This window comes from Vulpes vulpes, chromosome 3 (genome assembly GCF_048418805.1).
Source record: "Vulpes vulpes isolate BD-2025 chromosome 3, VulVul3, whole genome shotgun sequence".
Taxonomy (NCBI): Eukaryota; Metazoa; Chordata; class Mammalia; order Carnivora; family Canidae; genus Vulpes; species Vulpes vulpes.
This window is the reverse complement of record NC_132782.1, coordinates 50,134,896-50,155,250: the sequence shown is the minus strand read 5'-3', so window position 1 is coordinate 50,155,250 and position 20,355 is coordinate 50,134,896. Positions and strand designations below refer to the sequence as shown.

Genomic DNA, 20,355 nt, shown 5'->3' with positions numbered 1-20,355 from the left:
AGATTAAAGATGATCTCAGCCCTCAGCTTTTTCTAGGAATACACTTGGTTAAGTAGCTCCCATAAGATTCTTAACCACTAGGCATACTGCCTATAAAAATGCCCATAAACAGTCACGAAGCAACAAGGAAGAAGGATAATTTCAAACGGTTCATGTTTTCCTTCACTGACTAGAGGGACACATGAGGACAGAAGTCTTAGGATCAAAAAAAAAAAAAAAACAAGACTAATAAGAAGGAAAGAGGCCAAGGTTACAAAAAGTTTAGAAAGTCATTCCCTTATTATTTAATGTGAGTGGGTAAACTATTCAAGGAAATAATTTGTTCTTGTTCATGCTTTCCACAACTATTTTCTGGAGGCATACTCTTTAAAACTAAAACACAGTCAACAAAAACAAATTTCTAAGAAATGTTCATCACTCTTCTTCTAGCTATTAAAATCAAAAGGTATTTTTCTTTATTAAAAAATCAAGTGAAGTAACTACATTTATAAGCTGAGGATAAATATTAATTTTGATATAGAAAAAATATGCCACTATAAGAGTAACAACATTATATGTACTACAGAATTGCTTAAGATTATGTAAATAATCTTGTTTAAAGAAAATCAGCAGGATAACACATACATTTTTTTTTCTTTTCATCCAGCTTATAGGTGTGATTTCACACATACAAATTGATGACATATTCTTAAAGGATAGATGATAGTAGAAGAAAATAATATCCCTATCATTGGATATAATATAGCCCTTACATTCCCATGCGAACTATAATGTGTATGCTTGAGTAGATGTAAGAGATGAACTCCTTGTCCAGGAAGGTTCCTGGTCAGAGAGTAACCTCTTTATAATTCTTCCCAGAATCCTTATGTCCTTGATAATTTTTCCTAACTAACCATGTGGATCAGGTTTTTGTTGATAGTTTAGCAATACAGAGCTTCTGTTGGCTTTGGCTGTGTCTATATACTTGTGGTTGGTGGTATCAAAACATCATATGTTTGGTATTGTATAGAAAACATAATTGGATGACTACATTTTTAAGTTTCCAGCTGAATTTCTGAAACTCAGAATACATTGTGTGTGTACTTGTAATCAGTAGTTAGGAATATAAAATATTAGAGGTCTAGAATCAAAAGATCTCAAGAAACAGATTCCATATTAATTAAATATTAAGCACAAAAGTCAAACTAATTTATTAAGACAAAGCATGAAAAATTGTCTAAAACATAATCTTGTAATGAATAAAGCCTTTTTAAATGGCAAAGAAAAGCTGAGGGCGTAAAAGTATATTCATAATAAAATAAATAAAGCATGGCCAAAAAATTCAGAGACAAGAAACAAAATGAGTAAAAATCTACAACACATATAATAAAGAGCTAATTTTTAAAAATATAGATTTCCTACAAATTAAAAGACATTTCATAGAAACAGATATAAATAGGCATTTTATAGAAAAAGAAGTGAAGATGGTTCTTAAAATACATGAACTAGTGCTCAACCGATGTCATAATAAGACAAATAATACTTATGTCTCTAGGTAACAAAGAACCAGAAGTTTGATAACACACTGTGCTGACTAGAACATAAGGAAATAGACAACCTCAATGTAAATTTATATGACAGAGAGCAGAGAGATATCTTTCAAAATTAAAAAAGCATATACCCTTAACCAGAATTCTACTTCTAAGTATCTGTCCCATAAGTACACTTGTACACATGCAAATTATTTATGAACCAGGATATTCTTTATAGTGTTGTTTGCATTAGAAAATATAAGAAAGAACTGAAATAGCCTTCAACAGAGAATTAGGTTAAATAAATTATTCCATGTAAATATGTACTAATATGGAAAAATATCATAGATATAACAATTTAAGTTAAAAAGGTACTGAACAAGCATTAGATAACGGAGAGGGAGATGATATAGATATACTGCATGGTATATGTTGATAAATGCACAGACTACATCCAGAAGAACACCAAGAAATGTGGCCAGGGGGCAGAGAGGAGAACAAAAAATTGCTTTTGACTATGTCAGTGTCTCCCAGGGAAAGAAACATACCTATGATTGAACAAAGTTGGGTTTAATGACTCATGGCTAGGTGGAAAAATGCACTCGATGGCAGAGCTGGGATCTCAGTAGAAGGGGTTAGAGCATTTGGTCTTGAGTTAGAGAATTTTAGGGAGGGCTCAAAGAAATGTAGATTTACCTTCAATTGGATGCTCTAAAGAAGTGACTGTCATTCTATGATTGCATATGTTAATAAATATTATCTATAAGACAAGAAGAACAAAGTTAAAGCAGTGTTTGATGAATTAATAAGCAGCCACTCATATAAGCCAGGATAGAGAAATATTTGATCATTTTGTAATTTGGACAACATTCTTCTTTTTGTCTATGTTCAGACATGATTAAGTGGCCTTGTTTTTGTCATGATCCACCATGATCACAGTGGCCTTGTCTGATTTGGTGTTCTGTGAAATTGTGTATATTCAACAGAAGTACACGAAGGCCTGCTGGAGTGCCATGCCAGTTCCTGGCTGGCAGGGATTGTTTTTCTCTTTCTCAACTGCATACCTTTTGCACATTTGTGGTTTTGTATTATATACCTATCTTACCTATTCAAAATAATTTTTGAAAGAATCTCAGGACTGGGACTCCCAGGGGGGATGGCGGAGTAGGAGGACCGGGGCTCACCTCATCCCACGGATACTAGTTAACACTCCCTTTAGTGTAAGTAACCCAGAAAACAACCCAAAAACTGGCACAACTAAATGTGCACCAATAGATGAATGGATAAAGAAGATGTGGTATATACATACAATGGGATATTATTCAGTCACAAAAAAAAGAATGAAATCTTGCCATTTACAACAACATGGATGAAGCTAGAAAGTATAATGCTTCAAAATAAGTTAGTCAAAGAAAGGCAAATACCATGTGATTTCATTCATATGTGGAATTTAAGAAATAAAATAACAAATGGAAAAAGAGAGAGAGATAGACAAACCAAGAAATTGACTCAACTATAGAGAACAAACTGATAGTTATGGGGTGGTGGGGTAGGTGATATAGGTGATGAGGATTAAAGAGCACACTTATCATGATGAGCAAATAATGTATAGAATTGTTGAATCACTATATTGTACACTGAAACTAATATAACCCTGGATATTAATTAAATGGGAATTAAAATTAAAAATCTTGATTAAAATAAAAAAAAATAATCTCAGGACTGAAGGAGATTTTAAAAGTCACTGAGCTCTGAAACGACCCCAACCACCTTCTTCTCCCTTCCCACACCAACAGGGTTTTCTTGTAAAACTCCCTACAAAGGCCGGTACAGCATCTGCTTGAATATCTCCAGTTTCACCATTGTACTAATTTATCAGGCAGTTCATTTCATGTTCAAATCATTGTTCATATATTTTATTCAGAGGGAAAGAGAACAATGCATTCGGTTATAAAATCTTAATTGTTTCCACCCCAGCATGTTTGACCTCTTCAAATGCATCTTCTCCTATGGCAACTAGTAGAGCAGAATAATTACCTTTCTAATTTTATGTAAAATATTCCTATTAATACTCTCCAAACTGCAATTGTCTTTTTTGTGCCAGTGTTCCAACACAGTTTTGTATCTTTTGTTATCATTACATTTGCAGAGATTCTTATCTGTTGCTGCTGACAAACCCATTTGTTTTTGTACTCAATTACATGTAATTAGTCTTTTCTTCATGAACAAAAGAACAGGTGTCTTTATCAATTCAATGCAAGATACCATGGTAAGGTTGGTTGGACCTAATGATGTCTAGTGAACCGAACAGCACAATTCTGACAGATGCTCATAGTAACAAGATTTTTTTTTTCAAACAATCAAATGCTTTTACTCCTGCCCACACAAAGTAGAGAAAGAAAAGTCATTTTCACATCTTAGAGGTTTATAATTTCCTATTAAAAAAAATGAATAGAATTCAAATCCTTCTGATATTTTTACCCTTTATCCCCACTAAGAAAAAGTATAAATAAAAATTGCTTGCATTGGAAAATGTTCAATGAAAATATGTGGTGAGGGGGGAATCAGAAGAAAGTACATTAATTGAAAAACTGGTAAAATCTGAATTAAGTCTACAGCTCAGTCAATAGTACTATACCATTGTTAATTTTCTGGCATTGATAATTTTACTGTTGTACATAAAATGATACCATGAGAGAAACTAGATGGAAAGTATATAGAAATATCCTGTATTACTTTGTAAATTTTCTGAGTCTAAAATTATTTCAGAAGAAAAAGTTAAAATAATATTTGGGTGGGTAGAGTATTTAGCCAATGACTCAGAGAAACTTTTTACAAATGCACAGGAGGATATTCATTTACTTGTTCCATTCATTCCATTTATTCCATTGTTGAGTACTTACTATGTACTAGGGATCATTCTAAAGATACACTAAAGAGCAAAACAAAATCTCTCCCCACTCATGGAACTTACATTCTCCTGGGAGGAAGGGGAAGATCAAAAACAAACAAGTAACAACTGTGTGTGTGTGTGTGTGTGTGTGTGTGTAGTGCTTAAAAGAGCTATGAATACAAGAAAAGTGGGGGATATCAGAAGAGAGAGTATCAACGTAAGATGTATCATTTTATAAAGGATGGTTAGGGAAGGTCTTTTCAACATCTATAAGAAATATAGTTGTGTTGCCTTAAAATAGAGATGATAATTATCCACCAAAAAGAGAATGGGTAAATATATTTGGGTATTTTCATGCAAAGAGATAGTTTACAGAAATGAAAATGAATGATAGAAAGCAATCATACGACCACATATGCACATCAAAACCATAATATTAGGGAGGAAAAGTACACAGAAGTTATATACAGAAATGCTCTCATTTGTAAAAAGTTTAAAAACATGCAAAATGATGTTACAAATGGTTTAAGTATACATATATGGAAAATGTATTTTTAAAACTGCATGGAAATAAACAATGCTAAATTCACGATAGCTGTTACGTGTGATAGTGGAACTCCATCAGGGAAAGCACACAGTGGGAAATACACTGATATTTTTTAACTAAATTTTAAGCTAGGGGTTGAGCATCCAGATAGATTTATCCTAGTTGTATGTTTGTATATCTAAACTACTTTTAAAACCAATATGTCAAAAAGTGTGTGCAGTTGTTTATCTTTTAAAAATAAGATATTTTAGGGATGCCTGGGTGGCTCAGCAGTTGAGTGTCACGCCTTTGGCTCAGGTCATAATCCCAGGGTTCTGGGATAGAGTCCCACATAGGGCTCCCTGCAGGGAGCCTACTTCTTCCTCTGCCTATGTCTCTGCCTTTCTCTCTTTGTCTCTCATGATTAAATAAATAAAATATTTTTTTAAAATAATAAATAATAAAAAATAAAAATAAGATACTTTGAATGTATGAATTCAGTTTCTAAAAGTATTTGACAAAATGCACCACCCTCAATATGTGTGTTATGCATAATGCCATTATGCCTATATATGCATAGGCATATATATTTGTACATATACGCGTGTATAAGTGTATGTGTATATACATGTAACAGGTATGAATTTACGCCAGACATTGATCTAGCATCTGCAGAGAGAGTATTTTTCAGTTATCTTTCTTTTTTTTTAATTTTTATTTATTTATGATAGTCACACAGAGAGAGAGAGAGAGAGGGGCAAAGACATAGGCAGAGGGAGAAGCAGGCTCCATGCACCAGAAGCCTGACATGGGATTCGATCCCGGGTCTCCAGGATCGTGCCCTGGGCCAAAGGCAGGCGCTAAACCGCTGCGCCACCCAGGGATCCCTTTAGTTATCTTTCTATGAAATGGTGAAGGAAGGATTTTTGTCCATTGAACCCACTTTTGCCCCTGCCCTTTGAGCACAAACCCATGATAAATGTCATACATCTGCAAGATAGCTGACTGGGTTATGGCTGCATCATGTGGAACTGAGTATGACTATTCCACTTATTTGGGGATTGAATCTATCTTCCTCAATTTGTAATATTTCACCTTTTTAAAATGTTGGATGGATGGTGCTGACAGAAGACATTAATATTATTATCGCCACCCAAGTATGTCACCCAAGTACACATGCATTGTTGAATACTACATATGAGACTAATGATGTACTATATGTTGGCTAATTGAATTCTAAAAAAAAATATATCGTTATCTCCAGCCACCTCATTTTATAGAAAAAGAAACTGAGATCAAAGGATACCTCCGGACAGTGCAGGTGACACAACTAAGCAATCTCCCTATTCTTTTCATCAATACTTGCAGCCTCACTAAATCTACATCCAAGTACAGACGGCAATGGCAATACTTGAAAATCTTACATGGAAATTAAGACATGCTCATTCTTCTGTAATCTGTTGTAAATATGAATCATTTAAAGAATGCATTCAAAAGAAAAAGAAAAAGAAAGAAAGAAAGAAAGAAAGAAAGAAAGAAAGAAGAAAGAAAGAAAGAAAGAAAGAAAGAAAGAAGAAAGAAAGAAAGAAAGAAAGAAAGAAAGAAAGAAAGAAAGAAAGAAAGAAAAAGAAAGAAAGAAAGAAAGAAAGAAAGAAAGAAAGAAAGAAAGCTTTTTTTTTTTTAAGAGAATGCATTCTTATAAACACAAAACAACAATGCAAACCACAATAGGCTAATCAGCTATGTGGGAAATAGCTGCAAATTTTCATAATAAGATCTTTTCTGTATTGTAATTCATATTTTGTGAAGTGTAATATTAAGTGAACAAAGAATGACTTAAAAGGGGTGGACAAGCAAATTTTCACACTTTAAGAATTGCAGATCTTCCCTCGAATCTTTCATTTTAATCTAACTTCTATTTCACCTAAAATATAAGCCTTCTTAGATTATCTCATGCAGTTTAGTAGATTGTCACACTGACCTCAAAATCATATCCAGTCAGAAGACAACTCAGTGGGACATATATGTATCCTCAGGGAGGTATTGGCTTTGAAACTTGTATTCAAAATTCTTCTGAACTGCAAATATACTTTGTTACATCTTGATTTGAGTTTAGTTATTAAACTTGTTACGTCCATACTTAAATTAGTTAAAAACTAATTCCAGGGACATTATTAATAAACTTTGAATATTTGGCATTTTGTTTAAAAAACAAAATTTCAGGTCTACTAGTCTTTATTATCCTGTTATTACCAAAATATCATCATACTATTTTTCTTTCTAAATGAATATAAAATAAAAAAAATATTTTTATTTTAAAATCAGTAATTTTGTCCTCAATCAAAATGAAATCACATGTAATATACATATGTATGTATTCAATGTTTACCTTAAGAAGTAATTTTGATGTGCCAGAAACAATGTTCTGAAAATTATTATAACATGTTTCCTATTTGGTTCTAGGATTAAAACAACATCTTGCGCTGGAAAGTCTGCCTTGTTCCTATGAATACATATTGACTACACACCCTGGGATGGGAGGATTTTTTTATCCATTGACTATTTGTAACTCCTTCAAGCCTCCTACCTTCTCATTTAGTAGGTTACCTTCCCCAATTGCCTCTTTAACTATAGGGAATTATAGCAAAAAGGATAAATGAAAAAAAAAAAGGATAAATGACAAGACACAAGCTTACTAGCGTTAAATAGTTCAAAAGGCAGCCTGCCATGTCTTAAGTCTAAGATACATTGGGCCATACATTTGATCATAATGGTATTGCAGGAAGCTAATGTTCCTTACTGTAGTCACTATTTTCGTCCTTGGTCCCGTCAATGGTACCATCTGGGTGCATCTGCAGGAAATATCCCTGCTGGCTGAATAACCTTGTCACAATTCCTTTCAGCTGGGGTTCTGCAAAACAAAATGAAATGATTATTCAAATTCTTATTTTGTTTATAAAAAAACACATGCGAATTGTCCAAAAATTCTCTAAATAAACTCACAAATGCCAATGGCTTAAATATTGAAATATTTCAATATTTCAAATATTTCAAATATTTCAATATTCAAAAGGGGATATTTCAATAACATATCTTTATTCTTCTTTTTTCCTTCCAGAGGCAAAGTCATAATACTATGCAGCAATAAACCAAATATAACTAGATAAAACTAATTATCATCAGGAAAATACAGAGGCATTCTTAAAAAGTAAATATTCCCATCCCTCATGCGTCTAGTGTCTGACTGCAAGATGCCGCCAAGTTTATGGTCCCATTCCAGAATCACTATTTAGACCAAACTGCCACTATAATTCCTAAGCTTCCAGCAGTCAAAATCAGGCCCTGAAAGACTTGTATTTCTGCTCAATGCTAACTATTCATTATAAACTCGTGGGTTTCAAAATTCTGCTCCACTTCAGCTAGAAAGAAAGGAATGGCTTGTATGAGAACCACAGGAAAAAGCAAAACCCCCACGGCCATGAGATGTGACTAAAAAGTATGTGAAAACAGATTTCACTTTCAATAAATACCTCACCAGAGAGGAGCCCCAGCACTACAAAAGTCATTTTTCCAGTACAAAAATAAAGAAAGAAAGAAAGTCATGCATATTTCTCTAAGTATTTCAAACTAGGAGTGGTCCTTACCTTTTAAAAACTCTCTTCACACTAACACCATCAAACCGAACTTTGTATACCACATTTGGATTTTTATACATCAGCTAACATAAATATTTAAAGCTTTCATTGTGGTGCTGGCTGCCAGCAACAATTCAGTTTCTATAACATCACTACCATTTTTATCTCTACCTCAGTACTGGGCAAAAATTACACTATTCTGGGACGCCTGGGTGGCTCAGCGGTTGAGCATCTGCCTTTGGCTCAGGGCGTGATCCCGAGTCCGGGCATCGAGTCCCACATCAGGCTCCCTGTAAGGAGCCTGCTTCTCCCTCTGCCTGTGTCTCTGCCTCTCTCTGTGTCTCTCATGAATAAATAAATAAAATCTTAAAAAAGATTACACTATTCTAATGCATCACTGAAATAACAACACACTACCCTCAAAAGGACAATCACCAAATTTTACCTGATAGTCAATTTCATTCCTTCACCCAATTATTCAACCAATATTTACTCTTAACCTTTTTTTTTGTCAGGCAACATACTAGATACAGTGTGTTAAACCAAACACATTTATTGATGGCTATTAATTCTAAATAAGAATTCTAGTTAAGGATTCAGTGCATTTAACTATCTGGAAATGGACCTGCTCTCTACAACCTATGTCTGTGGTTAAACTTTTTCACATATGACTTGATCACATATATTCAGGAATATGAGGCAATCTCTATATAAACATGTCTTCTTCAAAGCAACTCAAAGAAGCAGAAAAGATGCCAAGGAAACTGAGAATAAGAAAGCAGGGTTCTGAACAAAAAGAACTGAACTGTAAATTAAGCATTCTGACTGATAACTATATGTTATACATGCATGTTAAATAAGTTCAATTTATTTACTTTGTGGGCCTTAATTTCTCTATCAATACTATCTAGAAGTTAAATGAAAATATCTTTAGGTCCCTTCCATAAGCATCTATTGACTTTGAGCACATTAGAATCCTCTGCCCTGAGCAGTGGCAGAAATCAAAGAATGGATTCATGTTCAGTGTGCTGTCTCCATGGGCCCACCCCATCTGATGTACTAGAGGACACACAGCTAGCTAAGATCACTGTAAAATAATATCCTGTACCGCTATTACCATCTATCAAACCCTCCCTACCAACTTTTCAAGGCTCAGCTCATGATCACCTTCTCCAAGGAAGCGTGGCCACCATAACTGTGGATCACTTTTATAATCAGGGGAAATAAAAAGAACATACGTGGCCCTGCCATGAGGCTAACTAATTGGCAGGTAGGTGCTAATATGGCACACTTCATTCTATATAGGCAGCCATGGGATCCCTGGGTGGCGCAGCGGTTTGGCGCCTGCCTTTGGCCCAGGGCGCGATCCTGGAGACCCGGGATCGAATCCCACATCAGGCTCCCGGTGCATGGAGCCTGCTTCTCCCTCTGCCTGTGTCTCTGCCTCTCTCTCTCTCTGTGACTATCATAAATAAAAAATTAAAAAAAAAAAAATTTATATAGGCAGCCAAAGGACCCGGCTTTGAACCACAACTGTCATGTGGTCCTGAGGAAGTCATTTTACATTTGAAGCTCAGTGGTCATACCTGTATAAAGGGAAAAATAATTCACATTCTAACTATCACCACTGAGAATTTCGATGAATAAATATAGGTGATAAGTATGAACTGAAATCTGTAAGAATATAAATCCTAATTAAGGTCTGTTTTCAATGATGAATACCAGATGCCTTCTGATTTCTGTTTTAGTGAAATATTAATTAAGCTTGTAAGTCATTAAAATAAACAATGGGCTAGGATAGATGATAGAAAAGGATAGAATGAAAGGACAACTATCTTATAATGATATTTTAATCTAATAAGCTTGGTAAGATCACTTTAAGAAGTTATGTTTTGGTTGGTAATGAGACACATGGCAACTGAGTCACTAATGCCCACAAAAGATTGTTTGTTTTTTTTTCAGGCTCTTCTTTCTGTAGCTGTAATTAAACACTTCTTTTGCTATGGTGAAGCTATCCCCCTGTTGGGGCCCAGGGAATTCAGGTTGGTAACTCCTGTTCAAGATAATGAGCATCAGCTTTTATACCATCCCTGACTGCCCAAAAGCACTGCCAGAACAAGCTGAGAGTCTGAGTTTTAACTATGCGATGATCTATGAAAGCAAACGCCTTGCACTCAAGATGTTTCAAAGGAGACTTGACCATCTATTGAACAAATGCCATGAACCTAGGATGTGTCATAGAAAGCCAGGCCTGCCTGTACCCTGATTACCACCTATCAAACCCTACCAACCTTTCTGGGCTCAGATCAAGAGCATCTCCTTCATGGAGGTTTGGCTATCATAAGAGTGGATCATTTTTATAATGGGGATGGAGAGAGGACATGTTTTGTTGTATTCTAAAGGAAATGCTTTAAAAAAAATGAGAACCCTTTTTGGTACATCTAAAATCCTGGAGGCACTCAGCAAATATGCTTTTTATTTGTCAGACAATGCTTGGGGATCTAAGAGATGAATAAATCCTGTGCTGTTCTCAGGGACCACTAAGTCTAATGCATGAAACATGTTTATATATAAGACTAGTGTGGGGTAGGTGTCAAATAAGGGATAGATGCAGAGTGGCATGATGGAACCAAGATATAAGGGACTAATTCTGTATTAAGATTGGGTGAAAGCACCTCATCCATCACTTGAAGAGTAAGTGGCATTTTAATATACAAAAGGGGGGAGGGAAAAAAAGAGAGAAAGGGCATTCCAGACAAACAATGGATATTTTCCAATTTATATGACTCTTCTTGATTCTAAGATAATGTTCTATTATTTTTCTTTTTCTATGAAGTGATGGCTATATTATTAGATGGTGAGGTGGCAGGGATTTGGTTAGTTATCTTTTGTACTCTAAAATGGTGTGGCAAATGCTGCTAGCTTTTCTCCCAAATCCATTTCCTCTTTTTCCTGGGCACCCAGCTAGACCATATGTCCTAGCCTCCCTTGCAGTTAGGTTTGGCAGATGAATGAGTGTCATATGGAATGTAAGTGGAAGTGATGTGTGCCATTTTCAGGCCGAGGCTTTTAAAAGCAAACATTCTCTTAATGCTGGCTAGATTTAGATGACAAAGCCCTAGGGGATGTCAACAAAAAAGAAGAATGTGGGCCTCTGAATAACTGACAGAAAAAAGACAATAGCCATGAGACATACTCACTTTGGACAGTTAGGTAAACAAAAAAATAAACTTCCATTGGTTGTGTATAGTGACTTTCTTCCAAAAAGTGCAATAGGAAAAGAGGAAAGGGATGGAGTAATTTTATAGCAGAGAAACCTGATAAACAGAACACTACCTCAGCAAGGTGATCAAGGTTACTATCAAGTCATAAATCATGCTGATATAACAGATACCTTCGATATGATGCGATGAGAATGGCACTTTACCTCTGATCATTCCCAAAATTCATAACCCCAGTCTGATCATGAGAAAAACACCAGACAAATACCATCTAAAGGACATTCTACAAAACAGCTGACTAGGAACACTTAAATTGTCAAGGTCATCAAAAACAAGCAAAATCTAAGAAAATGGCGCAGCCAAGAGAGTCTAAAGAGATATGACAACTAAATGTAATGTGGTATTCTAAATGGGATCCTGGAACTAAAAAAGAACAGTAGGTAAAAACTAAGGAAATCTGAATATTATAGACTTTAGTTATTCATGATGTATCAATAGCGATTTGTAAATTTTCATAAATATACCAAACTAATGTAAGATGTTAACATGGGAAACTGGGTATAGTTTATATGGGAGCTCTTTGTACTAGCTTAACTTTTCTGTACATTTAAAACCATTCTACAATAAAAAACTTAGAGATAAATACAGCCACAAAGCAAATTAGAAATTTAATTCTCAAAGAGGTTGAGCAAGAAAGTAGGTAAAGGATAAGAACTTATGCTCAACACGGCTTCCCTTCAGGATGACATGGCAATTTCAACAGAGGTCTGAATTCAAAGCCACTCAGGAGAGCTGTGATCTGTAAGAGCTATCTAGACTTTTCTGCCTGGGGAACATGTACTGTAGTGGAATAGTTACCTAGGTATGTACTGGAGACCGGGAGAAAGGTGGAACTATGGGGACCTGATCATACATCTCAGGATGACCACTGGATGGCAGAAAATAAAATGAATTTTAGGATTGGAAAAAACCTTGGAATCTAACACTTCCCTTCATCAAAATATCCTTCTTCATCTATGTCAAAGATAAAAACAAAAACAAAAATACCTGAGGCTCAGAGGGAAGATATCTTGTCTAAGGTCATTAATAAAAATGAAAAATACAACAGTGATCCAAAGGTTGTGATGGAAGCCATATCTAGAGAATTAATAGTACTTATTACAACAACGATGGCTCTATTTGTATCATCTCCTTTGTACCAGGCACTCTCCCTGATGATATTTTTATTTAATACGCACAATAACTGAATGTGTAAGGTACTTTTCTCTCATTTTTCCGATGGGATTATGGAAAGTCAGAGAAGCTACCCCACTAACCCAAAGTCAGAGAACTAGTAAAGTAAGAGGTACTTCTAGCTGAAGAGCCTGTGGTCTTAGCTATTCTCTGCACCATTTGGTCACTTTAAGAAAGACAATGGCAAAACTTGCACACATCCGGAAGAAAAGGGAGCCAAATAGAACGGCACAAAGGACTGCCATGTGAGGAACAGCTGAATGAACAGTCAAATATGCAGCCTGGAGAAGGGAGGACTCCAGGGATGTGAGAGTTGCCCTCACTTTCTTAACAGCAAACAGAAGTAAGAAGCCAATGTGTTCCGAGTGACTCCACGGGGATAGAACTAGGGCCAGTGGGTGGAAGTTACAGGGAGGCAGGTAAAAAAGAATCTTCTGTGAACTGGATTCAAAGAGAGAACAGGCTGCCTGAAGAAAGGTGCGAGTTTTCTATCGTGGACAGAAGCAAACAGGGAGAAGGAGAATAACTCCACATCAGAACAGCTGTGGAGCTCAGGAGCCTCTACCAAAGCTAAGGCAGCCTGCAGGACAATGCAAGGTCCTCTCCAGCCTTCATGTCCTGGAAAGCTCTGGGAGCAGCCAGATGGCCCTCTCAATTCATGTTCACTCCGCTGTGTCTTAGTGTGTACTTAGGACAGGGAAATAAAAAGACTGTTTACCAGTCATCTTGAAAATGCAGCTCTTTGTACATGTGCAACACGAATTGTGAGAGTAATTTGATGGGGTTTCTAATCAGTCTCTGTGGGCCTAGAAAGGGGGCCTCAGTATGAAGGTTTAATGTTGCCACTTAAAGGAACGAAGATAGAAGAGGCTGTTAAATGTGATTCTTGTCAAGTGCTTCTGGGGCCTCATACTGCTGCCGATTTCAAAATGAGACTATTAGGGTTGAAGATTGTTCATAAACAGATATATCTCTGACCAGATCACAGCGAAAAGGTATAGGCTAGGGCATATTTACATCACATCAAAGACCCAGACAAATCAGAAACGGGGTGCAGTAAGACTGAACTTGAAAGAAGACTGAACTTATCTGGGATTTGGAACACATTGCAAAAATTACAACCACACTGAGTTAGAGGAATTCATTAAAAATGCATTTTGTTTAGTAAAAGAGACGTAGGACTGAGGCCTTGCCTTCACTCAGCAAACTGCAGTGGACCCAGGAAAAAGAGTACCTTGCAGAACAGAGGGTTTAAGACTGGAGATTGTCATCACGGCCCCCAGAATCTGCCCTGAGGGGTAAAGGGAGTGACGTCCTGGCCATTGGTCACATGCAGGTGACAGATGACATGAGCAGTTACCGACCTGACAACCATGAGCTCCCTGTGTAGCAACAATAATTGCAAAGGACTTTGTATCTGTATGTGCATATCTATTTCCTCAATCAACAGATACTCAAAAAACAAGTATTCACTGAGCACTGGGGTTTGTGAAGGTTATTATTCTAGGTACAAGGGATAACTAGTGATTTGCTAGTAAGCCAGCTTGCAACGACAACAACAACAAAACAAAATCACACAAAAACAAAAAACTACCCCAAAACTGATTTCCACGGGGCTGACCTTCCACCATGTAAATACTTCCATCACAGCTGATTTGACACTACCATGTAACAACACTGAACACAGAGCTGGAGCTGGGAAGAGAGGAGCACGATGCGCCCCAGCACACCACTGAATTTAACAGAGAATAAGACATGAAGTTTACATTCCAGTAGGAAGACAGAAAATAAACAGATTAACAATTAATATAAAAAAGAGTCTTAGTACAGGTGCTGTCCTGAAAATAAAAGCAATGATAAGTGATGGAACATGCCAGAGGTGCGTGTGCTACTGTGGGCAAGTAGCTAAAAGACGGCGGTGACCCAAAGACCTGAATGAAGAGAAGCAGCAAGCCATCGGGGTTGTCTAGAAGAGCACTAAGAGGAGCCTTCTAGGCATAGGAGACAGCAAGTGCCAAGTAATCCTAATTCTTGAAAAGATGAGGAACCATCAGATTAAAGGTTCTCTAAAGATCCTTCCTCTAGACCAGGAGTTGGCAAACTACAGCCCCACTGCTGCCAATTTTGTAAATAAAGTTTTATTGGAACAGAGCCATGCCCATTCATTCACACATTTGCCTAGGGCTACTTTCCTGCTCTGACGGCAGAGATAAGCAGTTGACACAGAGACTCCACAAGCCTGCAAAGCCTAAAATATTTCCTCGCAGGCCCCTTACAGAGAAATCTCACCAACCCTTGATCTAGACCCTTGCTGCTTCCGTTTCCTCTGCCTGAAAGGCACAACCCCTGCCTTCCTCCTCTGCCCAGAACTCCTCCTGAGTTTTCTGGGCTCAGCCTTTCTCTGAGGGCCTGACACCCTGAAGCAAATCTAATCACTCCCTCTGCAGAGCTACCCTGTGCACAGGTTAGGAGAGGGCTTCCCACACTGTTACAGCTGCTGGCTTACTGTCTTCTATCTCTGCTGCTCAACCCTGAGGTCCTCGAGGGCAGGGACCTTTCATTATCCATCACTGTCACAGCGCCTAACACAGTGCCAGGCACAGAGCAGGTGAGGAGTGTTCACATGTCGAAAGGAGGTAAGTTACAGCTGAGATTTTTTCATTGTCACCTGTGACTTTCAGGGGAGCTCCTGATTTATAAGGAAGCCGTTTACTGTCGTGTCCTATAATGCCTGCAGCCTTCAGACCATTTCTTCCCTTTCTCATTCTCAGCCCCTCCACACTGAGCACAGTCTGGCAAGCACAGCGGCGTCCTCCATAAACTGCACGGTCTCTAAAGAGTTGCCTTGCACTTCCACGGGAATCAAGTGACCTTGAGACGGGCAATCCCTAACCTTCATGCCTCCTTAAAGCTAAGTGGAAAGAAAGGGCATGCTTGTCCAGAGGAAGCTTTTCACTGAAGCAATCTGAACTAGGGAAGGCCAAAGAAGCAGGGCAGGGAAACTGAAATAGGATTGAAATGCCAATGGGAATGGGAATTTGGTACCAAGCCAATTTTATTCCTCATACTATCAGCCCCTCCCTCCAAGATTCTTCTCTATAAGATGTTCATGAGAATTTAAAATAACTCAAACACCGTGTATGGACTTCCGACATGCACTAGGTGCTGGAGACAAAGACGTGGAGGGTGCACTTCCTGCCTTGAAGGTTCCCACAGCCTCATCAGGGAGACACATACACAACTAATCATTGCAGCAAAGAACATGAAAAGTGCTGTCACAGAGGAACAGGGAAAATGCCACAGAATCATAGAGAGGGGATGCTAATTTTACCCAGGAGAGTGGGTTCCGGCAAGAGATAGGTAAGGAAGGCTTGGAAGATGAAGCAACATTTTAGACTTATACTTGAATAGGCAGGGGGATTTGGCTTTAAGCAGTATCAGCAGGAACAATGGCCCAGCTGAGCATGCTCAAGGATTAGGCAAGCAGACACGTACAGAGTATAGAGAAATAAAGGAGTGCACACAGTGACAGCAGAAGAAAAATATGGGTCCAAGACACCTGAAGTTCCTTAAGCAAAGTTAGTAAGTTTTACTTTACCCTTTAAACCATTGATCTCCAAACTCTTTTGATTATGTGTCCCTATCTGTAAAAACATTCTAATCTACAACCTCTCTCTCTCTCTTTATATATATATATATATATATATATATATATATATATATATATATATAAAATATATATAATTTATAAATTACAGCTATGTACTACTCTGCAAATAATGTGTACATTATAAATAAAAGTTGAAATGTTTAAAGAGACCAATACTAAACAGAAGCGGAAATTAAAATAGCTTCTTTCCTCATGCCAGAAGCTTGTCTTGCTCCACCCACTTCAGACAGGAGAAGCCTTAGGCAACAGTGTATTAAGCAATGGGAAAACCTTAAAAGATTGTTAGTCTGAGGAGACATATGAGGGAAGTCTTTCAAAAAGCCAAAGTGAGGAACAATAGAGAAGGATGAATTAGAATGGGTGCACAGTGGTCACGGAAGCCACTCTGGAAGCCATCACATATAATAAGGGTGTTCGGCAGGCAGTAGCAGTAAGGGTAGAGAGAAGGCATCCACCTGAGGAATGACTGTACTTGGTGGTACTTAATGGATGACAGCATCTAAGTTCTAGAAAAATGCATGACCTCTCCACCCCCAAATCTAAATCTATAACAGTCTTCTAAGAAAGCCCTGTTTGATTGTAGAATATCATGGAATGTGAGGTTGAGGAAAGCTTAATGTCATCATTCCCATGAAGCCAAATTATTTATATGCCATTCTAAGGACTTCCATTCATGAAAGGAAGCTTGATTCTGGTTAAGCTCAGGGTCATAACTCTATGGTCTTTCTTATAGACTATCACCCAGGGAAGATGTCCTAGAATGAACCCTGCTTTCCAGGCAGCTCACCAGTGAGCTCTGGAGGATGCAGACCACAAGATATTTCAAACACAAAGACTTTCCTGGAATCTTAAGATTTTAGAACTAGAACAGACATTTCAGGATGATTTAAGTCAAAGCTCACTGAACAGATAAAGAGGTAGAACAACAGAAAGAGAGAAAAACATGGCAGCACAACTTCTAATCCCTGAAGTCAGGGGTCTTTAATGTGCCATGGTCCTCTGCACTGTGCCCCTTAAAATGAAAACCATTTTTCACACCTCCCAGAGGTATCCTAGCCTTGTCCCCCACTAGTTGTATGGTATCAAGAAAGCTATTTAATTTCTTTGCACAGAGGCATATTTTGCTTCTTGAAATTATTTGAATGATGAGGAATTGCTTCTGAAGATTGTCTTAAGGAATTAAGAATATACATTACAGTGTGCTATAGGACCAGGAAGTAGCCATGCTTGTCTGGGAGGCTTAATTTTCAGATAGAATTAAAGTTGATAGGAAGACCCATGGTTAGGAGTAGTAGCAATAAGTAAAATTCTCCTGAGTTTTATTCAAAGATAACAGTTGCTGAGCATTTACCACATATCAGGCACTGTGTGTGGGTTATCTCTCTAAATTCTCATAGAAATAATTTGAGGCAGGCATTATAATAGGGCATTTTTTATAGGTCAGGAAATTGAGGCTTGCAGAAGTTAAGTCACTGGCTCTAAATCCAATAGGAATAAATGCCAGAACCAGGTGTTGAAGCCAGGTTCCTGACCTCATTATACCTTCCATTACTAATCATCAGTTGTCTCTTTAAGAAGTCTACCACACTGGGTTAGCAGTTGAGTGTCTACCTTTGGGTCAGGTCATGATCCCAGAGTTCTGGGATCGAGTCCTTCATCGGGCTCCCCACAGGGAGCCTGCTTCTCCCTCTGCCTATGTCTCTGCCTCCCTCTGTGTGTCTCTTGTGAATAAGTAAATAAACCCTTAAAGAAAAAAAAAAGGCTAACACATTGATACTTCTCTTTTCTTCCTTAACTGAAATCAGCCTATGAAAACAGTAGAAATCTATGGAGCAAGAGACCAGGAATAAACAGCACTCAACTGGAGTTGAAAATGCAACTTTTTGTCTCTTGGTATAAAAAGGGGGGAGGGGTTGTGTAAACACTTCTACGCATACAAAAGTCTTGTGTAAAGAAAGCATCCTCACTTGGCATGAAAAATATTCTCAGTTACAGTCTTAAGGCCTCTTTTTCACAGACACATCTCTTGGCACCAGAAATAAATGAACAGGACACATTATTTGGAAGAGCACAGGCATGACAGTTTCCTGACATCAGAGGAACTGCACAATGTTGGACTTGTCCTAAAACTGTCCTGCATCGCAAGAGAGATCTGTTCATCCAGGCTGGCAAGCCTGAGGAATTCCCTCATACACCTCAAATCTAAATTACCTGCAGGTAAAATGCTATTGTTGTAAAACGTGATCTTTGTCTATCATCTTTTTTTCTTTTTTTTTTTTACAATATCTACCAAGAAAAATCTGCAGAGTCAACCAGAGTGAATTGAAGGGGTAATAATACTTTCTGCAAAAGAGCAGTATAGCACTCCAAGAGCACATTAATCAGCTTCAACCCAGTGGCAAGTTCAGGCCAGGCAAGGCAGTGCAGTGGGAAGCATCGGCCAGGGAGATCCAGACATCAGGGGTCTGATCCCAACTGTTTGCTCCTCTCCATCCCCAACCCCACCACCTTGTCCAGGCCATCAGCAGCTCCTGGCTAGATTCCTCACTGACACTCTTACCCATTTTCCCTTCCAAACCACTCTACAGTGGAGGTTATATTTTACAATATAAATTGGATCTTGTCACTCTCCTACTTAAACCCTTTAATAGCTTCCCATTTCATTTACAATAAAACGCCAAACCCTCAGCATGGCCTGGAGAGCTTTGCACCATCTGGCTCCTGCCTACCATTCTATCATCATCTCAATTTACTCTCTCCCTGGCTCACTAAGCTCCAGGCACACACATCTTGTTTTATTCAGACCTAAGGATCTTTGCACATGCAATTCCCTCTGCCTAGATTGATTTCTTCAAGTCTCAGCCTAAGATCACTTCACAGAGGTCCTGCCTAGGACCCCAATCTAAATCTGCTTTCATATTCATATTCATGTTCATTTCCATATTCATATTCTTTGTCAGCACACACTGTTTTCCGCCTTCATAACACATACCTCAATGTGTAATCAGAATGTTTTCTTTATTTGCTTAATATCTATTTCCCCCTCTGGAAAACTGCAGAAGACTATAGCATCCATGAGGGTAAGACCATGTGGGTTTTATACATCACAATATACATATACATAGCACAGGACCTACTAACACAACATAGGAAGAAAACACATATTTGTTCAATGAACTGGTTTCCTATCTCTGGAGTTCAGATTTAATCTCTAAAATGACCGTACTAGAATAGTTCAGTGGTTGCAAGTCCAGAATCTCAGAAACCTAAGGGACTCATAAATAGAAATAGACACTTGCAAGCTATCTCCAATTATTTCAATTGAAAATGGGGAAAGTATTTTTTAATAGATTATACATATTACCACTGTATACTAATAAAGATTGTTAAAATTCCATTTAAAAATACAATCTACACAAACTATAATAATGCAATTAACTTATTACCTGATATTACAATACACAAAAGAGAAGTAGAAATACTGATTAAATGGGGACGGTACACTTGTGATGTAAATATGGATTGTATGCTATACCCCAAATTCATTTTGGGATGTTCTCAGGGACAAGAAAGAAACTGAAACAGAAGTGCAAGGAACTGCCACTGTGACCAATAATGGGAGACCATCACAGGCACATCGATGAAAAATTCCATGGACAAATACAT

The 20,355-nt window shown here is 37.6% G+C and overlaps 1 protein-coding gene across 3 annotated transcripts in view; it reads right to left on the bottom strand.

The window, feature by feature from the left end:
- The window catches only part of FGF12 (fibroblast growth factor 12), a 544,556-nt gene that overhangs the window by 201,754 nt on the left and 322,447 nt on the right, over positions 1–20,355 (bottom strand). For all 3 annotated transcript variants that reach the window (XM_026016471.2, XM_072752406.1, XM_026016470.2), the window contains one exon: positions 7,731–7,841. In XM_026016471.2, the coding sequence (XP_025872256.1) occupies positions 7,731–7,841 (111 nt within the window). The remainder of the gene's footprint in view (positions 1–7,730; positions 7,842–20,355) is intronic.